At 37.0% G+C, this 23,127-nt stretch overlaps 2 protein-coding genes across 6 annotated transcripts in view; one reads left to right on the plus strand and one right to left on the minus strand.

Annotated features, from left to right (window-relative positions):
* Positions 1–3,248: 3,248 nt before the first annotated feature.
* TRAPPC2 (trafficking protein particle complex subunit 2) lies at positions 3,249–8,572 on the minus strand. 2 transcript variants are annotated; one of them, XM_084508203.1, is made up of 5 exons: positions 8,476–8,572; positions 8,205–8,314; positions 6,326–6,474; positions 5,316–5,397; positions 3,249–4,674 (listed from the first exon to the last, which is right to left on the minus strand). In XM_084508203.1, the coding sequence occupies exons 2-5, from the start codon at positions 8,295–8,297 to the stop codon at positions 4,576–4,578; spliced, it is 423 nt and encodes a 140-aa protein (XP_084364329.1). In that variant the 5' UTR covers positions 8,298–8,314; positions 8,476–8,572; the 3' UTR covers positions 3,249–4,575. The 2 variants fall into 2 exon arrangements, with proteins under 2 accessions (XP_084364329.1, XP_084364330.1); XM_084508204.1 differs by having other exon boundaries at positions 8,468–8,561.
* Positions 8,573–8,633: 61 nt separating this feature from the next.
* OFD1 (OFD1 centriole and centriolar satellite protein) overlaps positions 8,634–23,127 on the plus strand; it is a 32,212-nt gene continuing 17,718 nt past the window's right edge. The window contains exons 1-12 of one of the 4 annotated variants that reach the window (XM_084507934.1): positions 8,634–8,751; positions 11,333–11,533; positions 12,417–12,485; positions 12,572–12,599; positions 13,284–13,391; positions 14,114–14,250; positions 16,315–16,488; positions 18,145–18,251; positions 19,107–19,226; positions 21,827–21,900; positions 22,584–22,675; positions 22,863–23,052. In XM_084507934.1, the coding sequence (XP_084364060.1) occupies positions 8,656–8,751; positions 11,333–11,533; positions 12,417–12,485; positions 12,572–12,599; positions 13,284–13,391; positions 14,114–14,250; positions 16,315–16,488; positions 18,145–18,251; positions 19,107–19,226; positions 21,827–21,900; positions 22,584–22,675; positions 22,863–23,052 (1,396 nt within the window). In that variant the 5' untranslated portion in view covers positions 8,634–8,655. Of the gene's footprint in view, positions 8,799–10,921; positions 11,207–11,332; positions 11,534–12,416; positions 12,486–12,571; positions 12,600–13,283; positions 13,392–14,113; positions 14,251–16,314; positions 16,489–18,144; positions 18,252–19,106; positions 19,227–21,826; positions 21,901–22,583; positions 22,676–22,862; positions 23,053–23,127 lie in introns of those variants that run through there. The other 3 variants (XM_084507935.1, XM_084507936.1, XM_084507937.1) reach the window with 3 other exon arrangements.

The raw sequence follows: 23,127 nt of genomic DNA on the forward strand, positions 1-23,127 counted from the left end.
TAATAGTACTTGAAGGGATCCATGTTAAGGCAGACTTCCAAGAAGACTTTTTGAATGCAGCCTTAAAGTTCCGAACTCCTTGTTCTGTTGACCTGAGCTATGAATGTGTTTATTTGTGATCTCTGTACTGTGAAACTATGGATTGGCAATACATAGAGAACTCAGGAAGCTCTTAACTCACAGCAGATAGTGACAGCTTTCAGCTCTAGTACAAGTAGATACCTGCAGCTAGTATTTGAGCTGAATTCAATCTGTATTTAATTTGCCATTGTAGGGTATATATTTAAACATTTAACAGTTTTTAATGTTACTGTACTCATTAACAGACAATGAATAGAAGCCAGTTTCATATTTAATGGTTAGTTTTTCTGCAGTAATTCAGGTGTTTGAGGCTCTTTATTGTTAAATGGTAAAATACTTGTATGAGAAGTTGTTGAAAGCTGGCTCTCAGAATACTCAATATGCTTCTAACAGCAAACTGGATAGTGCACTATTGCTTCAATGTGTAGTCTGACTGCTAACAGGCATGCTTGTTAACACACTGTAGACCTCAAAAGGAATTCAAATGCCTACGGGACAGGCCATGTTATTCATTAAACAACACAGACTCTGCTTTCTGTACTGCAACTCTTTTGTTGTAATGGAAAAGCTTTTCTGGATAGTACAGTAATGGCAGGAGTCTTCTCTTAACCTATCTGTTCACTCTGTACCAGATGTTATTTGGAGGTAAAGCTTGCAGAATTAATGTCATGCTGCTCTTACACACTTAGAATTCGGAGTATTTTGTATTCTTGCTTGAACCTGTACAGGGCTGTTTTCCTCCATGGATGTACTGCTCCTGCTTAAAAGTGACGTCTTTTTTGCTAATTGTACGTTTAACATCTACTTCATTCTTACAGTCCTGTATATACAGCAACAGAATTTGGTTAAGCTTTAGTCACTGAACTGCTTAATGTAGGTTGAGCTGCTACTTCTGTAGTGTTTAGATTTCAAGTCAGCGAATGAAAGATCTGTGAAGAAAGAATCTTAGCTAGATTCTTCCTAACCTTAAGTGGAGAGAGCAAAAAGCTTTAAAAACTAAGATTGCATGCATTAGGGGCCATTGGTGACAGGAAATTTTTTATGTACTTAAAGCTTCCTTGAACCTTCCTTTTAGTGGAGGTGAGGTCGAAACAAAATAGTAGGTTATTACCATGTGAGTACTACAGATACTTACATAAGATCCCTAAAAGGAAACAAAGGATGAGAACCATTGTAGTAGTCTTTCTGGTGCCTCATAGCCCACCTGTGTTTTCTCCTCTGTACTCTTTCCACGTGACATCATGGTTACCCAGCCTCTGTCCGAGAAGCAGGTTTAATAAAGTTATATTTAACTTAATTCAATAAAAGTGCTTGTGCCATGTGATATGCTGTCCCCACAACTGTACACTCACCACAGTAGTAAAGGAGGTTTATGTGCTATAGTAAGTAACGCAGTGCAACCTATGTTGAGGTCAGGCTTTGGTGTGAGAGGGAGACGGACACACAGTTGAAAGAAATAAGTCCTGTGATGAGCAGTAGATAAGGTGCCAAAACAATACATTCGTAATACTTTGTAACAAATGCATTTCTGTACTTTGTGAAGGCTTAATGTTTATTATTCAATATGAAGGTAAGGTAGGCACTTGTGGTTTATGTTAGAATTCACTGATTCATTTCAGGTACTAATGTACCTTAAGTATTAGGGGGGGTCCTGTTAGCAGTATTTCAAGTTCTACAAAAATAAAAATAGATATACAAAAAATCCAGGCCTCACTTCAAAGGAGGAAGAAAAAAGTTCAACCACCAGCCTTGGTAGGATATGGTCTAAAAAAAAAAGGGGGGGGGGGGAGCCAGAGTGAGAACGCTGTTATGGCAAATGGGTGGGATTGATGTAGGCTATGTATAAGGGAACAGACAACAAACTAGGAAGAGGATGGGCACAAGGGACTGCTTCTCTGCTTAAATTGAGCAGTGTGCAATAGCAAGGACACAGAGCTCATGTTCCAGCAGAGTACATAGATGCTTAGTGCAAGACTGCTGCCAGGACCGGGCTGCTTGTGTTAGATTTTCTGTTCCTTAAACTGATTTAGCTTTACAGTGAATCTGATAATGAAGACAAGTTCCATAAACAGTAACAGAAAACTGCAGAAAGCTAAGTCTAGGAGCTCTATTTCCTGCCTAGTTTTATGGAGGGTGGTTGATGTTCTTAGCCTGTGCTAATGTTCTTATTTCCTTGTGCTTGATTTTTGGACCATGCAGGTTAGTGATGGTCCCTTTCACTTGCAGAATGTTTTTGATTCCTTTGCATAATACAGGTTATTTGCTTCTTTCTCATGCTGCAACTGACTTCATGTGAAGTTGTATTCCCAAGCCTCTGAGACTGGGTTCAAACCTAACACAAAGGAGATCTCTCCTGCCCTATCCACTGATCTTCATAGTGTTGGATATAATCATTGCCTCATCCATGCTAAAACTGCATCTTTCAGACGTAGAGCAGATTTGTGACCATACTTGAACGCAAGATAACTGCTATCTGCAAGTGGCAGGTAGAAATCTCTCAGCTTATTGCAAAAGTTGCAACTCAGGGGTACTCAGTGCACAGGAAATTGCAGCTACCTAACAAAGGTTCTTTGAAATTCTGTCTAGAGACAACATTCTTCCCCACAAACCCTAAAATGATTAATGAGAAGAATTAGTTCCCTTTTCCATGGCCAATATCAGTTGTTTTCATGAAGTCCAAATGGACTGATGAGGCTGCCTTTCCCATTTATAGTTCCTGGATTCCTTTTTTTACTGTGTGCTGGCATGAGACGGTGCAATGATGAAAACCCACCCTTTTTAAAAGGAGTGGAAACTTTTAGTACTAATCCTTTGCCCTAAGTTTTCTTCTTTGTCACGTGCGTGATTATTTAATGCATGTATTTCCTCAGTGGACCTGAACTGCTTGTATTTTCCCCAACCATTATGCTACCGTGGAGGAGACAGGAAACAGCCTAACAGCAACCTGCTATACAGATAAAAATGCTTTATTGTAAATGTATTTCTATTTATTTCATATGCGTACCTAAAAATAATCAGTTTGATTCTCAAAATACTGTAGAATGCAGTTTTTAGAAAGCACAAGTATTCCCATCTTCACTGACCACCCCACCAGTAAAGGTAAGCCTTATCATGATCATCTACTTTTCTCTTAAATCAATTAAAGTACAGTCAACAGGCATCCATACTGCATTATTCCACATTTTATTTAAGGTAAATATCAGAAATTATATATAGCATAGTGTTGCTTTTCTCATGGAATATTTTACAATGAGGCTTTAGCAGTAAATGTAGATTACAAAGAAATAATGACCGAGTATACATTTAAAGCGCCTATACATGTGGTCCCCTTAATTATACAAGCTATATAAAATGTACTTTTTAGAATAGCATGCCACTTCCTTTGGAAATCCCATTTTAAACCAAAAAAAAAAATCCAATATAGTTTATATAGATTTGCTGCATAAAGAAACTATGTAAAAGATGATGAAATCAACCAAGATACTAGGTACATATATGCTAAACAACCCATTTAAAAATTACTATTTTGTAATGGTGGCAAGTTTTGCAGATGACCACCTAACCACATTTTAGAGTGAGATGGTAGCCTGACAGGCCAAGCAATGCCTTTCTGAAACCTCATCAAATAGACTTTAGACTTTCATGGTTCAAAGATCCTAGTCTAAATGTATTTTCAAAAAGAATATTTCAGCACTTGCAAAACTAATGGAAATAATGTGGGTTTGAATGTGTAAATTTAGTTGTGTTGTTCCCCCCCACGTATGAATTAGATTTAAAGTCAGGGCAGAGAGAGGTGTTTTGATCTACTTTATTAACTTCATTGATGCAACACTGCAGCTAAACACGTATTGCATGAAACACCTGATAAGTTTGCAATTTTAAGCTTTAAAACTTGCAGGTTTTTACTTTAAAGTTGCTGAAATACCAAACACAAATCTTTGCTGATGGATCCTTTTTATTTAGCACGTCATAATAAATATATTATACATTGCAATCTTTATATAGACCTTATTTAATATCCTGAACAGTAAGGTTAGTCTGGTTAGTCTGCAGAGTGAGTTCTCTAGCAAAGAACTCTAAGTAGAAAGGTTTATAGCAAAAATCAACCACTTCAGCCAAACAATCAAAAATTCCCTTTTGCTCATATTAAATAAATGACTAGAGATATCTAGTGTTTAGATCTGATTTTCTCCCACCCTGTGTAAGAGGCTTATCTTTTGCACGTGCATTGACATCTGTGTCTCTCTTCGTACCTATTCAGCCCAGACATTTTAAAACTTAGTTTTCCTAAGACAGAACAAAAACTCCTGAAGATATGTTTTTAACCAGAGCAGCTGGCTATTTTATCTGTATCAGCAAAAAAAAAAAAAGCTTCTTCAGCATCCAATTTGTCAGTCTTCAGAAAGGTGAGTATCAAACATGCTGGGAACTAACCAGAACTACAGCTCAAATCAGGAAAGTACGAAAAAGCACTCACTCAGGAAAGCTATTTTTTCAGCTTAGAAGGTGTTTCTTCCCAAGGAACTGCACTTTCCTTTCAAAAGCACTGGATCGAATTGGTGAATTGAGTTCATAAAATGGATTCATTGCAAACTGAGGAAAGAAGAAATAAGCACAATGTCCAGAACTGGAAAATGTTATTTGAAATGAAAACTACTAATAGCTTTCAGCTTAAGTAGTGCCATTTAAAAGCATGGATCTCCTAAGTAGTCATATGTTTTCAAGGCCCCATACTATGTGCACAGCCATCTCATAGTAAGGACTCCTAAAAAATTCATCATGATGCTGATGGAAATTTGTTTCAGAAATTGGCATCATTTGAGTAGCTGTAGGAGGCCGAGCTGCCCATTAGGGCTCGCAACTGCCCCATCTAGTGGAAACAGCGCCAGGCTGTGGCAACGGGTGACTTGTGAGGAGAGAAGCACCTTGACAAGACTTCCGTGACAGCCCTTTGCTTTCATTATCACATTAATCCAGCAATTTGGGGCAGTGTTACATCATTAAAATTAAAAAGAAATTGGAAGGCACAAAACCTATAACAATTTGGAAACGACTTTTCTGTTTAATAGAAAATGCAGCCTTCATGTCACACGTTACCAATGTGGACTGCAAGGGTGCTTCTCCCCTTACAGAGGTCCACCATAAGAAAATGTAATTATATAGGGATGCCTCAGCATGAACAGCAGGATATATTTAAAAGTACTGCCACGAGATTGTAAGAAGTGGGTTCTTACCTTTATATACAGCTCATATACATCATTAAAGAAGTTCTTAATTCCATCTTCTTGTCTTACATCATGAAGCATTATAAATCTCATATGTAAAACAATTAAGGACAGTTAACTTTTACAAATAAGATACAACATTTAGCATATTCTGAAATAAGCATTTACACCTAATTCTGCATATGCCTGAAATACTTAGCTGTACATGGAATCATTAAGGTTGGAAAAGACCTCCCACATCATCTAGTCCAACCATCACCCTACTACCACAGTCACCCACTAAACCATGTATTTAAGCACCAGGTCCAACCTTTCCTTAAACACCCCCAGGGATGGTGACTCCACCACGAAATAGAGGAGACTCTATAGGAGTAAGCATTTAAAGAACTAAAGGAAGCACTGAAATTTAGAAAGCAGTACATTTCCATTTATATTTTTAAATTTCCCTATTTGAAAACAGCATCACCTTGCTATTTAAGATCATTCTTTTTAAAACTAGACAATTGTGAATATCAATGATATTCTCAGTACCTTTCCCATACATCCCTGAAATGAGTGTTACTCGCTATGTGTAACAAATGTTTTACAATACACGCTTTTAAGGACTATCTACACATACGATCAAGCCTTCACACTGTATTTTCAAGATGTGTGCAATTGACATCAAGTATGTTTATCCCTGCTTCTCCTCTTTAACACTAAGGAATGTAAGCAGAGAATCATGTATGTTTGCTCAGAACGCATCAAATTATTCCTCTCATGCCTTTCTCCTCTACTGTCTGTGAAATCCACATTTCATTAGGCTATTTCAGATTCTCCAAAAGCAAAAAATCTGTCTTTCCAGTTAGTTCCAATCTTAAAGAACTGCTGTGCTTCCCAACTTGCTTCATCTTGAAGATGGGAACCCTAACAATAATGGTGGTGAATAATCAGAGAAATCTGCTACAATGTCATTTCAACTAATTTATCACTTTTTGGACAAGAGGCTCAATATATACAAAGAAAGAGATGAGAAAAGGATATGTCCAGCCGTGACAAAAGCAGAAACAAACCATTCATTAAATTTGTCCACAGTCTTCAGGTACATGTTGTTAGAAAGCCACATGTTCTCATCTACTAGGTCAAGAGCAGCATGAGCAATGAACTGGTTGAGATGGCGATGATCATCCTAATACATTTCCAGAAGACAGAGAATTAGTAAGTAATTCAATAAAGGGAGTTAAATACAAATAATAATTTGCTCAAGTTTGTAAACTAGTGCTCAAGTTACATAAAATTCTATATATCCTTATTTCTGTCACATATTAATTAATCCTGTGATTAAATGAAACCTGCACATATCGTCATGATACTTGGTTTCAAGGGAGAGAAAGTGCATAATACAGAGGTCATCACAGAAATAGTCTGAAGACAGAGTCTGGTGGACAGAGAGAGAAAGCAGAGGTATACAGAGGACAGATATACTAATGTTATCACTAAAGATTTTTTTATTTTTTTTCCCTCCGGGATACTTGCCTAGAAACATTGGATTTTGCTTTATTGTTTTGAGGGGGTTCTTTATCCTAAGAGCCTACTAGGGAAAAAAATCCTGCAACCGGTGTTAAATATATGCTTGCAGATATAAATTTCAACTTTTTGTATAATAAACATGAATGGCCTTCACAGAGTATCCACGGTATTTGACCCTAACACTACAAGAGCTGTGCCGGGAAAGAGTCATTTACTTTGTGTACTACCCAGAACCCTGAAGGACATCTGCTAAGAAGAAACATAGGACTAGGTAATTCTGTAAGCTCCTATATAAGTAGCCTTGCACTGTTTCTTATAATACTGGGATGCTGTTAAAACCAACCTCACACCTCTCAGTGTGCTGCTCCCCCCCAGCTAAAGTCAAGCCTGGCTCAGTACATTAACAGCTTCACCACTTCCACACTGCGACTGAGACTAAGTAGTGAAGTTTAAGAGGCAAAAGCTTGTGCTGACTTATGTGTACATGCCCTTAATTCACCCTTAAATGGCATGTCTCAGAAATGGGAGCAATAGTTACCAAAACACATCAATGTTGCCTTATTTTTCTTCAGCGTAAACACATCATGTTTAGATTCTCTCTTAAGAGAAAGTTTAGTACTATAACCTTAGCCAGACAAGAATATTTTTTCCACTTTCTGACATCCTCGCACTTGCTAAATCTAGTCTGAATGGTCTTATTTATGATCTTTTGTGATATGCTAATACAAATTACAAATGACACCAGTGGCAGCGTATGCCTCCGTTTCTTGGTATGCATGCACAAATGCATGCACTTTTGTTCTGAAGTCTGCTTTTTTCTTTTGATATAGTATCAAAAAGAATAGATTTGTTTGTTTCCACCCCCCCAATGGAAACATTATATATTGGTGTTTCTCATTATATTTCTCATATTCTCAAGCATATTTATCACTACAAGTTTTAAACCTTCCCCACCTAAAGCAAGCATGAGTACTGAGAGTAGTTTTAAAAATACAGATTTACTCCACAAAAAAAATAAAGAACTGATGGAGTTTTCACACTAGTTCCTTTCTTCACCTTATTATTATAAACAGATACCTTGAAACAGCGACACTAAAGAGCTGTGTATAATGACCTGGTGCTATAAAAGCAGCACACGCTACGAGCAATGACTGAAGCATGACTGGCATATATATCCCCCACAACACAGCATCAAATATTTACGGAAACAGCGTTTTATGCAGAACTAGTACATTCTGGCAAAGATCTTTTAGGAGATTTATGTGCTGCAGAGTTCAGCTCCCTGTCACGACGTGCCTGGACCAGAAGCAAGCCCCGGACGCCTTCCACAGCGGGTCGCTCAAATTATTAAAGGGAAGGAGAGAACAACGCGATGGGGGAAACACGCACCTTGGACTCAGCTTTCCCGGGGGGCAGGAACTCCATCTCGAAGACGGGGTTGTCGTGGTGGCCGACTATCACGAAGTAGAAGCTGCCGGACATTCTCCACAGCGGGGCACCTCGGAGGGGGGGGAGGCAGGGACCTGAAGCGGGCCCCACAGCGGGGGCCGCGCCCAGCGCCCCCGGGGGCCGCAGCCATCTCACGAATACGACCCCAAAACCGACCCCAACCCCATCCCCACCGCACCCCGACCCTCCCCGGGTCCCCTCACCTCCTTACCGGCCCTACCGGCTCCCAACAGCTCCCTATGGCCGCCCGGAAGGGCTCGGCTCGCATCCGTCGCCGCCGTGACGCCATGCCGGGGAGGCGGGGTGCCGGCCGCCAGTAACGGCCCTTTTTGGGGGGGTTAACGAGTTCTTTTATTTTTTTTTTTTTTGGGTGGTTTCTTCTCGTTTCGGGATGGCTGCGGCCGGCAGGGAGGCGCTGTCGCAGGATGAGCTCCGCAAAAGGCTGTACCAGGCTTTTAAGAAGCGAGGGGTGCTGGACACGCTCAAGGTGCGCCTGGTCCCGCCGCCACCGGCGAAATCCGCGCTGGGCAAACGGTGCTGGTGCTATGGCATAATTCCGAACAGTTTGTGTGTTTTTTTTCTTCTTTTTGCCAGAAACGGGTGCTTCATGAGCACAAGTGCCCTTCGGTAGTCTCTCTGTCAGGAAGGTTGGTGGCCCAGAGCAGGTCTTTAAACGTACCGTGCTGGGGAGAGTGTCAGGCAGGGAAGAGAGGAGTAAATGAGAAAAGAGGATCAAAAAGGGCCTCTTGGGTCCCAGAATCTGCCTGTTTACTCCTGGAAGCAAGCACGCTGCATGAGTTATTCTCTTAATTTTCTTCCAGTTCTGTAGTCCCAAGCTGTTTAAAACTAGTCGAGCTATTTTCCTCCTGTCTGCTTCTTCAGGAAAAGGTCTTCCAGTATGGACTTGTTCAGCAGAGTGTCTCAGAGGATGGTTGTGTTCAAGAGCGACACTTAGTTCTGATTTGTGGCCTATTTGCAGTTGTTCTGCCTCTTTTTCTTGTACTGAAAGTATCCTTCAGTTTAAGTAGCTCTTCATGAATTTATAGGCAGCAACCATACCTTCAGCATTCTGTTTTACAGCGCTGGGCAAGCCAAGGTGCAGTAGTCTCGTTGCTTGTTATCCCCGTAGCCCTCTGCATTGGTGTCCCCCGTGTCTTGAAGGAATTAGATCATGATTATTTTGAGCTTTCCAGATAAACCTTAGAGTGGTGTTATTTCTTTTCTCTTTCTGTGGAAGGCTGCATGTGTGTTTTTTTGTTTTTGTTTTTTTTTGAGGCATGTTACAACTCTTCTGCTAGTCATTGTTTGAGTGACACATCCACTTCTTGCTTTCTCCAAGCAGTCCCACGGCAGAAATTTGTGTCAAGTCTTAAATGCTGAAATTTTGTATTTCATGCAGTTCCAGTTTTGCTGGTGTTTAAATCTCTGAATGTATTTTTTTTATGACATAATGATCTTGGTGTACTTTTTATTCCCAGCTTTATGTCATCAGTGATTTTTTTTTAGCTCCTACTTTTTATGTCAAATTCATTACAGTTAAAAAAATAATAATCAAGTTGTATATTTCAAAAATACAACTGATAATCTCAAGGCTAAGAATTTCCTGTTCAAGACAACTTGTTTTCTCCCTCAGCAGTTTCTACAGTAAGCTTGCAATGACTGGACCATTTCCCATCTTGTTTGACTTAACTAATAGTGACATGCTATCTAAGTCCATTTACCCACTTTAGTTTTCCTTGTCTAGAAGATTATCTGTCTTAGATTTTGTAGCTTTTCTGAGCTGAAGAACTAGTATGGTTGCGTTTCTTACAGATTCCTGCAAACACACTTGTATCTTCCAACAAGAATGCCCTCAACTTTCCCGTGGTCTTTTCTGACTACCTCTGCTGGTAAGAGGCAGGCCGGATCTGAAGCTGCAGGCATGCCGAATGGCCAAGAGTTTTTTGCCAAAAAGAATCATGACAGTATAACAAGTGATTTTTGCCTTTCTTTCCCTTAGTAGGGACAGGGATATAGCCCTGTGTTTTTCCCCTGCGGTTTTTCACAAGATGTGCAAGAGGTTTCTGGGCTCCGTTGTTTTTGAGACTTCATCATTGTCAAAGTTAGTTGAAACTGGACTAGTTCAGAAATTAAGGGAAATGATTTTGTCAGTTTTCTTCATTTCTCTCTATTATCAGCTTTGTTTCCTTAGAAAGCCATGCTTAAATATCAGTGTAGTCCGATATGATCTAGCTTTAGTAAGTTTTGGTAAGCATGCAGTATTTCATCCCATTTGGTAACATACTATCTTTTTAATTAGCTTTAGAAACTTTGTCACTGTTGCATAGTGCTGTTGAAAGCTTAAAATGCTATTTCTCTCATGATTTGGTAGCGTGCCCTAAGCAACTTCTATAATTACATAGTGAAAATGATTATTTCTTCTTCTTACAGTAGGGAGACTTTCTGATCTTAGGTTGCTTTTTTTTTTTTTTTTTTTTTTTTTCTCTATTGTAACCAATATAACTGAAACAAATTATAATAAGTACAATTTATTGTTAGTGCCTGTAGGCTTTTTTGAGTAGTACTCTTTTGCTTCCCTACAAAATAATTAATTCTAAAGACATTGAATTTCCCATTATTTTCCCATCTGCTGTTGGGATGGAATCGACAGCTTTTTGATATAGGACTCAGAAGAGGACAAGTGACTTTTCCAAATACACATGAAGCTGAAGCCACATCAGATGGGCATTGTTTAAGAGTGATACGAGAAAACGAAAGCAGTGATGTAACGTTGAAGCTGGGGGTACTGGAGTGGAGTTTATGTGAAATTTTTGACCGAGAACAATACTTCTCAGCCCTACACTGAATACATCTTAAGGGAAAGTCAAAGATCACTGCAATTAAGAATATTCTGAAGAAAAGCACTCTTCTAAATTCTGCCAACATTAGGCTGCCCAATTCTGGTGTGTGGGTTGTATTATAACATGTAAAAGTAGAATGAAATCCCCATGGTTTTTGAAAAATAAAGCTCTTAGTACAGTCCCAGGTTGCCTGTTACTAACTCTTCTGTTGTTTCTTTTCTGTGTCAGACACAGCTCCGAAAACAGCTAATCCACGAACTGATGCACCCAATTTTAAGTGGAGAACTTCAGCCACAGACTGTTCCAAGTGATGACAGTTCACTTTTGATCACGGCTTCCAACAGTTTGGTGGCGGATCATCTGCAGAGATGTGGCTATGAGTATTCACTTTCTGTTTTCTTTCCAGAAAGTGGATTAGAGAAGAAGAAGGTAAGTTCAGCAATCTCTCTCTTAAGATTTCTAGGAGTTTTGTTTTCTGGGGGCTTGTTATATTCCAACAGAATTGAAAAAAATCCACTTTAGTGACAGTGAAATACAGATGCAAGTACAGCTTCAAATCATCTCCATAAAAGATATCAATATTCAGGTCCATTTGCATGAAGACTCACAATAAGACGTACAGGAAAGATGTAGTGCCAGCCTCTTAACCTCAGCTTGCTTCACCCAAAGCTGTGGTGTGATTGTGTGATTCTGTTTGGTGTGACAATTTGCAGAGCCAAGTGGCAGGCCACTTGGGGAACTGATCCTGATTAAAGCTAGCCTCTTTTTGGCCATTCAGTTCTCTGAAAGTGTGGTTCATGGTTGGTTTAAACTGTTCCTAAATACAAGTTCTGCATGAAAACGGCAGTCCTTGCCCTGTATTTGTTTATCTTCTATGAGTATGTGATAATGTGATGAATTTTTTCTAACCAAAAATTAATTTTTTGAGCTGGTGAGTAGCTAGTTGTCATTTTGATTAGCAAGCTCATCTGCTTCATATGGTAAAACAAAATAGAGGCAGGGAACGTAGCAAGAGCATGCATCCAGATTTGGGAGGAAACAAAGTCCTCTCTTTTCATGGTTTCAGGTGGTCATGAAACTACGCATTGACTGCCATGTGTTTTAGGTAACAGATAAGCAAATGGAGCTATAGAACAGATAAGTGTCTGAAAACAGTTCTGCAAGGTGATTATTTATTTTGATCTTTCTCAAATCTAAAACATTCTACAACTGTAATATGGTGGCTATTACATATTTGAAGTATTTTTTTTAAAGTAGTTAACCTTTTCAATTTTATTTATTTATTTATTTATTTATCTATTTTTCCTAAAAGCTGTTGTCTGTGCAAGATCTTCTTCAATTAATGAGAATCAATCCGAAATCCAATTTTTACAAATCACTGGTGAGTTATTTTGATTCTGAAGATAAGCTGAAATTACAATTGTGGTGAAAGAGCCTGGCTAAAAGGCTGTCTTTTATTTCTTACAGACTTTGGGAACTCAGAAGGAAAATAAAGGTACACAATATTTATACATGATGCACACTGATAATTATGTCACCTTCATTTTTATTAAGATGTGAGAAGTAGATATTCAGATTCCTTGAGTGTGTGTTGATGTGGAATAGTATGGATTTAATATTTTGAAACCTGTAGTGCACCAAATACTAGAGGTAATGTTTTGTGGAAGCTTTTCACTCTAATTTTGACAAGCTCAAATTTTGATTTGTGTTTATAACTGACTGTATTAGATTATACACTTGTATATTACAAACACTAGCTGAAGATTTAGTAGGCTTTCCATTTTCTTAATGTAAGAAATAATTCATGTGTCTGCATGATGAAGCCTATCTATATTAAATAGCCCGAAGTAACTTGGTTTTCAGAAACCACTGTTCCCTAATGTCATTGTAATTACAGTAATAATAATCTGCTCTCAAAAATGACCAATGAAGTCAATGAGATAAAAAGAAACAGAAGAAAGGAAAAGTTGTAAAAGCACAGCTTTTGCAGAATAAGATGGAGTGCTTATAACAAAAATCAATAGTTTGCTAGCATTGATTTTTATTTAATATTCACTGGGTTCTTTCAGTAAATGGGGTAGGTTTTCTGTGTGTAGTGAGAATTACTTCATTAGTTACTGGCATGAAAACTGAATTTTGGTATGACATGAGAAGTAACTAATCTATTGGATCTTGAAAGGTTTTCTCATGCAGATTTTGATGGGACTTACAGAGCATCATCTAAGTAAGGAAAGTCATGACACAGAAACTCAGACAACCTCAACACCTCCTTACAGAGACTCTCTTGGTAAGTACAGTCTTTGCAATGAAGTCTCCCCAAATATTTTCATATCGGTGAATGATATGGATGAGTAAATTGTATGAATGGTATTAAATCATTGTTTATTCAAATGCAACCTAAAGTAATGATAAATAAAGGTTATACCTATATCACTCTACATTTTTTCCTAATGTTGCTTAAAATAAGACAAAAGTCCTGCTAATTTATTTTTCTTTTTCATTACACAGATGTTTTTTTAGGTGTTTAGCTAACAGCTATAACTTCTTAGATGTACTGTAAATGTTAAGTGCTGAAATATGTTCTGGAAAACATAATTATAACTGCATGCATTGCTTTTTTTGTATGATGGTGTTTCTGTTGTGCATAGACTGGGTTTTGAATTATAATATGCACGCTATTAGTAATACAAAAATGTAGAAGTTGCATGCAAAAGAAAATTCTAGAGCCTCTGTAAAGAGGATGAATAACTATATATGCCATATATGACTATATATGCCAAATTATGCCTGAACAGCTAAGTGCTTCCTCTTACAAATATGTTGTGTGGCACAGAGCTTTTAAATGACATTTCTGTGCTGCCACAGCTTTTGTACCACATAGGTCTTAGGTGGTACTTATGTACACTGAGGTCCTTCATATACAGACACAGAATCACACAGTCTTTGGTAGGATAGTTGTGATGACTGATTTATTTTTAAATTTTGATGGATATGTTGCTCTTTTTGTAGCTGAGAAGCTTCAGCTGATTGATGAGCAGTTTGCAGGCTCCTATCCCCAGCATTATAAGTATGAATCTTTAGAAGCAAAACTTCATGAATATAGGAAAGAAATAGAGAATCAGCTTCAAGCAGAAATGGCTCAAAAGGTATTGCTCTGGTGATTGAATTTGAGGGAGAAATTTATGAATTTTTGCACCATACGAACTTTTAATACTTAAGGTAACTTGAAGAAAAATGTCTCATCATTAATTATATCAAACACAAAAGGCTAAGTTAATCAAATACCATTTGTTAATTTGGTGATATTTCATGTGTATGTTGTCATTTACCTTTTTATTAATGTATACAGTTCATCTCTTTATTCTGGTGTTAATTGGGAAACACATCTTTTTCTTATTCTGATTGTCTTAATTTGGTAAATTTCACTTGCTTTTTGATTGTTTTATGGGAAAATATTTACTTTTCATAGTTATACTATTTATTTTCCTTCCCAATTAAGATCTTGAAGCTTGAATTTGAGCATAATGCATTACAACCAAGGGGCATGAATTGCTGCTGTATACTTTGAAAGATCAATTTATTTTTTTAATACTGATTAGAATTTACATACTATTTCAAAACATTGCACAGAAATGTTAAAATCATAACAGACACAATATTATGAATTATTCCGTATTTTTTTTCTTCCTATAATTAAAGTCAGAGCTCTTTTGGAGGCTTGTCCTTTACTTTAGGAATAAAATTAGTTTTGTTTTGTTTTGTTTTGTTTTCACAAAGTCTGTTGATTAATACTTACATCTGTAAAATGGAGCAGATAGAATGTACTGTAGTTTACCTAATTATTTTTTTCCATGATTTTTTGTCAAGATGAATTGCATATTTCAATAGAAAAAAAAAATTCACTGATAATCAATTAGAATGTTTAGGGACACTTTTAAAGGTGCTCATCTGCATACAAACTGTTTGAGAAAAACAGTTGAGCCATAATTATTAAGATAGAAAAATAGAGAGATGGAGAGTTTAAACTAAAGCCAGTGCATTTTATCTCCATTTTTCATTTGGTCTTCAATCCCTGGTGGGAGCTGTATTTTTGCTATGTAAGAAATGCTAATTTGTGTGTTAAGTTCATCTCAGTTTAAGCAAAGCAGAAGTATGGAGGCTTAAACAAATATAAATCACTTCTAAATTCTATTAACTTTACATGGATTCCTTAGCAATGTGAAGTGAACTACTATAGGGTATTTCTAGCCCAGTTTGTGTATGTACAAGTGAGATTGTACTGACCTACCATTTTTTCCTACTTTTTCACAAATCTGTACCAATAGGACTGAGTTCCTTGATCAGACATTCCTAGTGTGCTTTTTTCCTCCTCTTTAATATCCTTGTTTTCTGTAGTCTCAAACTTTTTCTGTCATTCATTTCTATTGTTTCTCATTGTTTCTCACATTCTTTTATTCTTTTATGTTCTCCATCTTCTTCCAAAATTCTATTATAATGTTATTAAAATAATAATAATTTTATTATTTTATTAAATCTTACTCTAATTCTTTATAATCCCAGTAGTTCTTGCATATATTGCATCTCACACTTTTTAGGGACACACGGTTCCTATGATTCTTCTGTGCACTTGCAAAATGCATACTTTCCTTTTTACATGCATTTACTTTTCTCAGCTGTGTTAAGAAGTGTGTGAGTCAGGACTTCTCTTTCTCCGCTCATGTGGAGGTACATATTCTGCATTTTCTTTTGTGTCTAGACAAAGTTTTGTTGTCCCTCAGTGATTCTGGATGTCAGCCTCTTCTGTTCCTAGTAGCACCAGTCAAAAGCAGTTCTTTGGAAAAGGGGCAAAAATAGAGGCTGTGTCAGAGGAGGAATCAAAGAGAGTGGCCATTCCCTACCTTGAAGCAGAGCAACACTCCTGCAGTGTATTTTTCTTCATAGGCCTCTGTTTTGCTGTTTTCTCAACCTGTTCTTGTTTGTAAGAACTGTTTTGGGATGCTAGGTAAATGGATGGAAATGATGTGAGGCATGCAAATACTGTGTGCTACTGAAATACTTTTATCACAGTATTTTATTTTCATCCTATTTCTTACGATGAAATATCTGAACAGGAAATACCAGAGTGAAATTTAGAATTGTCTGAGGAGGGATAGTCTTTGCTCTTTTGAAAGAATCACTATTTAACCCTCTCTTCCCCCTTTATGTAAAAGCTAGAACATTTTAAAGAAGTTGAAATAGCAAAGATTAAAATGGAGGAGAAAGCGCAAACCCAGAAAGAAATATCTGAGCTACGATATGAGTTAGAAAGGACACATCAAGCAAAGGCCGAAGCCTTGATTTCTCGTGAAAAGAATGCTATTGAGAGGCTTCAGAAACAACAAGAGGTAAAGTTCCAAATACTTTTTCTTAAACTAATACAAAATGATTCGTGAGTCGATTAAATTGTTCTTTCAAGTTCATGAGATTTACCTTCAGCTCTCATTTGGCTTGTTAGTGAAAACTTGGAATTTACTTTTGTAAATAAATAGGGGAACTTTTATTTACTTTTGTAAATAAATTTTATTTATTTTATTTACAAAAGTAAATATTTTATTTAGTAACTTATTTTATTTACTTTTGTAAATAAATAGGGAAACACATTCAGCAAATAAAAGGATGAGTATGGGTAAGTATTTAAGTAAAGCTGTCTGGAAAAGGAGCAGTTCCCCTAAATAGGGATGAATTGTAATAGGTACTTTTAAATCCGTTTTAATAACTGCTAAATTCAGATCACAGAGATGTTTTTAATAGTTTATAGGACTGTTTACTCTTTTATTTGAAAAACATAGCTTCTAGTTATGCTATAAATTCTTTCAATTGTTAAGAAGGACTTTAAACTAAAGGGAATATATAGTCCACATGTCACAGATACGACATTTCTATGTCATTAGGTGTTGAGGAGTTTCAATAGCCACTGTCTGCCATAGGCTGATACCTTGTTTCTCTTTCCACACTTTTTTTGTTGATGAGTTATTCCTTTGGGCTGTTAACTCTTGGTGTTTTGCCAGAATAGTAACTGTTACTGCAGTATATAATAATTTGTATGTAGTTCTAAATTGCTTCACTCCATCTCTATTACTTTTCAGTTTCAGAAGAGTGGTTTGCTTGCTATTCTGTTGCCTATTTGCCTAGCAATCTCCCTGCTGTCTGCAGCAGACCTTCCTATCCAAATAATTTAGTCATCTACAATTGCTATCACCTTTCTGCTCGTGTGTGGTTGCGCTTTTTTTTTTCTTCAGAGCCTGTGATGGTAACAAAACTATAATTCAAGTTTTTATATTATTGTGTACATGTATATGTGTAGCTACTACTGACCTCTTTCCCTTCTGAAAATAAAACATTTTATCAGTGCTATATGAAATTCTTTCATTGTTATGCTCTTAGAAGCTTACAAGAAAACCATCTGTTCTATGCTATCAGTCTTCTTTTGTGGACATGAAATCAATTCAGTAATTAAAATAACAACAAAAAGATATATGGATTTTGGTATTAGCATGTTCATGCTTGAATTTTACAATTTGATTATGTACATTAAATTTCAATAACAGACTGCTAGTTGACCGTTTTATCAGTTTATCAAGTCACGTTTTATCAATTGTTGGGCATGTTTTTCGCTTTTGTTTATGGAAAACATGCAAAAGAACATGCAAAATTGTTAAAAATTGAGAAGTATGAACGTTTATTCTGTAAATATTTGTTTAACCAATTTTTCCTTTTACCTATGTTTTAGTCAACATAATTTCTAAAAAGGAAAGTGTTTGCAGGCAGCCAGTAGTGTTTCTATCTGAAGCATTTTTATTCAGAGTAAAAGGAAAAGGGGAATTAAATTATAATAGATTCTGGATGTTATATAAAATTACGACTATTATAAAATATAAACAACTAATAACTTTTGGAATTCCTTGAGGGTTTCAAGACGGTCCTTGAAAGTTTGAATGTGATCAATGATAGATGCCATATACAGTGTGAAGTAAAACTAAAGATAATATTTTGTGATTCAGATAGAAGCAAAGGAAGTATATGCTCAGAGACAGAGTCTGCTGAAAGATATCGAAGTCATGAGGACAAGAGAGGCAGAACTGAAGCAAAGAATCGAGGCTTTTGAAATGTAAGTTGCTGAAGGGCATATACAATGCTACGTGTTGTTCTTCATCTAGAAAGCATGCTTCATGATGTTGCTGCTTCTGTGAAATAGATTTTTTTATATCCCATAAGCTGTGTTTGCATTTTGAACAGTTTTGTAACAGTGCCTCTGTTATGAGAGTTACCCCATACAAAGAGAAGCTTTTTTATCTGTTCCCTCTTATCCAACTAGAATAATGCAGCATGACTTTGGAGACAAGGAACCATATGTTTGCTTTTAAGTTCTTAAATTAAAAACAAAACAAAACAATCAACACAGTATGTAATTCTAACAGTCATGAGGCACGTATATGATATTTTGCTTCTTCAGTCATATTTTTTTTTCTACTGCTAGGACTGTTATCCTTAATATGATGAGTTTTACTTGGTTAAATAAGAAAATAATTAAACTAGTTTTGGCTAGGTTTTTAATCTACTTAATTTTATTGCTCTGTCATCTGTTTTATGTAGCAAAATCGGCATCATGCTAACAACTTGTGGCTTTTATTTTTTTTTAAAAAGCCAGCAGAGGGTGCTGATAGTGCTCAGCACTGTCTCTGAAGGCTTTCTGGTGTGGGAAGCTGAACTAGGGTTACCCCGGGATAGCTGCATAATTGATTGCTACTGGATTTTAATTAGGGCAATTTAGTTTGTGTCACATCTCCTTGTTCTTAATGAATTACAGTGACAGGTTCTGATCATAATTTTGGATTTCTAAGGTGTTCCTAGCACACACATCACCCTTTGATGTTGCTAAGTGTTATTTTAAGAAAAAATAATATACATAAAGAAATAAGTTTTGGCTTTGTAATTGGTCTTTGTATATTTATGATTATTTCAGCACTCAGAAACTTCAGGAAGAGAAAAATAAATCTATTGATGATGCACTTCGACGTCGGGAGGTTGCTGTGAAGAACATAGAGGAGAGTTATGACCAAAAGCTTAAAACTGAACTTCTAAAGTAATTTTTTCTTTTGTCTCTAACAGAACACATACTAATTCCTATGAAAATAGAATAATACACTCTATAGGATTTATTTGACTAATGCAACTAAGCAAGGACTTTAAAATGTTCATTTATGTTCTTGTTTCAGTTGGCTACAATTATTTATATATTTTATTATTTCTTTGCTAGTGAGACAAAATGTTCTTTAAGGTTCAGAAAATACTTGCTATAGAAAATAATTCTCTTTTGATTATAGGTTACATTATTTTTGTGGCTTAAATTCTGCCTTGTTATATGGGAAAGAGATGTCAGATAAGTCGTATGTTTAGACAAGAGGATTTAAACCAGTATTAGTGAGTTTATTTGACCAGAATTTAAAGAACTGACCTTTCCATGGACACAGAAAAAGCATCGAAGTTAAATTAACGTTAAAGAGGTGTTAGAGGTTTCTTGGAAAAGGGGTGCGAGGCACACCAGCCTGTATTAAAGACAGATTAGTTCTTCATTAAGGTTTAATGCCTCTGTATTTTGGGGGTCTCTATTGTAGGTCATCCTGTCTTAATGACTATAATTTACTTGAACATGGTTTCAAAGAATTTGCCTGGAAATGCTCTTTAAAATACTCATCTGTGACCACTTTTGAGGTGTTGCAGTGGGTATATCCTTTGCTACTGCACTTCCTTTGAGTGCTGTGGTCACTTGAAGGTTCCTTGATGTCTCAATGCAGGCAGGTGCTTTCAGTATGTTATTGCTTGTGCTTATATCGTGGCACGAAACAATCTTCCAGTTAGGAAAGTAAACCAAATGACTGATGTATCATGACTTTTTTTTTTGCAAGCCAAGTATCGACTGTTCGTATCAGCCATCAGTAAACTGCAAGTAGAATCTCTGTTAGTGTGTCTTTATTTAAATTGCAGAGGAAAGATGTAAAGAGTAGGTTTTGATAAGGAGGATTTCTCAGCTGGAACTGAGTAGATAACAGGGCTTTGTCAGAGAACAATGAAATGCTGAGCTAATTGACTCACCCTCCTACCTTGTGTTATCCAGTTAGCCACTGACAGCTAGTTACAGATAATACTTGTAAAGTGCTTTTGGTTCATGAGGAAAGGGAAATTATTTTACAGATGAACTTTTGCTTACCTTATTTTATCAATTTAAGAAGTGTTTTAGACAAGCGGCAAGTGCTCAGAAAGATAAAATCCTTGTCCCAAATCCTCAATGAAAAGTATCACAGAGCTGCTATTTATTGTATAGAAACAATGATGTTTTTTGGGGAAAGAAATATTTTATTTCTAGGATAAACTTTAAAAGCAATAATTGCAAAAAGGATCTGACTAGTCCGGCTCATTTACACAAATGCATTTATAATTTCTGTTCCAGTCATACAAAATGCTGCTTGTTCTTAGCTCCTGTAGATTGCCATAAAATTGACCAGTGAAGTTGGCTGACTGGGCTGTGAAGAGCAGTAAATTCGGGCAGTGTTCAGTGTTTAGCTGGTGGCTGATAGCATGCAGAGCACCCTTGGGGCCAGTACAGTCCTGTACTGTCCAGTACCTTCATCTGTCATCTGGATGATGACACTGTGCATCCTCAGCAACTTTGAACACGAGGCTTAATTAAGGAGAATGGCTGCCACAACAAATGGCAGCGTTTCAATGCGGACAGACTTTGATAAGCTTGGGGATCGTGCCAACGTACATCTCAGGAATTTTAACAAGGAGAACCACAAAGCTCAGCACTCAGGACAGAGTATCCTTCCGCAGTGGTGCAGGTGGGGAAAAGGAACGGACTGAGCAGCTGCCTTTCTGAAAAGGACACAAGATTTACAGTGAGTGCCAGGCTGACTGTGATCCACCCGCATGCTCTGGCAAATCAGGCAAACCACATGATGGGTGACATTAGCAGCAGCACAGCCAACGGACTGAGGGGAGTTATTGTCCCCTTAAGCTACTGGTGAAGGCTGCAGTAGGAATTAATACTATGTTGAGCTTTAGGCTTCTCAGTTCAATAGAGTTGTGGAGAAATTGGGGAGTGCCTGGTAAGGGTCTGTGAAGACCCTTATGTGACTACCAGATGTGACCTATGAGGACAATTTGAGGGAATGCAGCTTCTTTAGCCTGTTGCAGGTGAGCCTAGATGATCTGGAAGTACCCCACAGCTGCTTGATTTTTTCCACTCATTTTTATAGCTATTTTTCAATTATTTTGTAGCATGCAAATGCCAGACAATGTAACAGGACTGGGCCAATAAACTGTGGCTTGAGATTTTCAGGTTGGACAGAGATAAATTTTTATTTTACTGAGAGGGTAGCGCAGCATTAGCACAGGTCACCCAGGGAGGTGGTGGATTCTACATCCTTTGAGGTTTTCAAGAGTTGTTGAGGACAAAACATGGCTCACCAGGGTTGATGTTGGTGATTGACTTGCTTTTTGAGCAGGTGGTTGAAAAAAGTGACTGGCAGGACCCTTTCCAGCTGTTTACATGACTGTCCTAACTGATTTTATCAGCAAATAATTGTGTGATTATAGCTTAGTTTTGGCAAAGACTAGAATTTACAGAAGTACATGTGCATGTATACACAAGTACTTTGGGCACATAATTCTTTTTACTTCTAGATATCAGCTTGAATTAAAAGAAGAATACATATCCAGAAGTAATAAAGTTACTGAAGATGAGAAAAAAAATAAAGGTAACCATCTCTCTGAGTTTAATAAAGTAGCTGTTTACAGCATTTACTACCTAGGATCAAAACACTTGTTACTAAAGAGTAACAGTGTTCAGTAATGCTGGCGTAAGTGGCAAAAAAGTCATTAACCTAGGCTTTGAAAAATATGTAGCAGCATCCGATGGCAGATCAGCAACTCCTTGCAGTTTAACAGTTTAATATACAGTGGGAACCATGAGCTGGTGCTTCACATGAAAGCTGCAAGGCCTCCTGCTTCTTCAGCTTCCCAGATTCCTCTGAAGTTCTAGCAGCTCATTCATTCTGTAATTGAACTCTGGTACACTCTGGTTGAATTGTTGCCAGTTTGTACATTTATTATGCACAAGATGTTTAAGTGAAGCTTGAGAGGAGAGCTGGGACAGATAGCGTATTTAGACTTCTAAGTTAGGATCATGCGAAAGAAATCATGTATTGTGTGTATGAATTTGATTTAACTAATTCTGAAGTAGTACACATGGATATATTTACGCACACACAGGGATTTACTTGATTTTGAAGGTGTGTGTAAACCTACATGACATTCAGTCATTTTTAAGCATTGAATTAAACTGAATGTTGGACAGCACCTTGAACTATTTTTTTTTTTTTCTGATGCAGTTTTTCAATATAATTTTAATTTAATTCAGCATTTGTAATTCTTCCTGCAGAGAAGGCTATGCTTTTGCACGAAGAAGCCGTTGCTATTAATTCAAAAAAGGAGGAACTCAAGCAAGCTGTATCGCGCACAAAAGAGCTTGAGGTAATTGTAAGCATGAATTTAGAGAAGCTGTATTGTAATGAGTGCATTTGAACTACGTTAAAAAAAATAAAAGAAAAAGTGAATTAAAATTCACTGTTAAGTAAGTAAAAAAAAATTAAAAGTAAGTAAGTGAGAGTTTTTCTTGAGAAACATCTTCATAAGCTTCTAAACTGTTCTTTTTCTGCAGCTGGATTTGGAGTCAGTGAAAGCTCAGGTTCTGCTGGTAAATAAACAGAATCAGCTGTTGACAGAAAAACTGAAAGAGGTATCAGACTATCCTTTGCTAAAGGAGGAGAAACTGGAGCTCCAAGTGCAGAATAAACTACTTAGGCAACAGCTGGATGAGACTCGCAGTGAGAACCAGCATCTTCGAGACAGTAAGTGTGAATAATTTAGTAATTTTCTTGTTTGTGTTTCCCTACAGGTATTTCTTTAGAAATGAATCTTCATTA

The sequence above is a fragment of the Aythya ferina genome (genome assembly GCF_964211825.1).
Source record: "Aythya ferina genome assembly, chromosome: 1".
NCBI classification, from domain to species: Eukaryota; Metazoa; Chordata; class Aves; order Anseriformes; family Anatidae; genus Aythya; species Aythya ferina.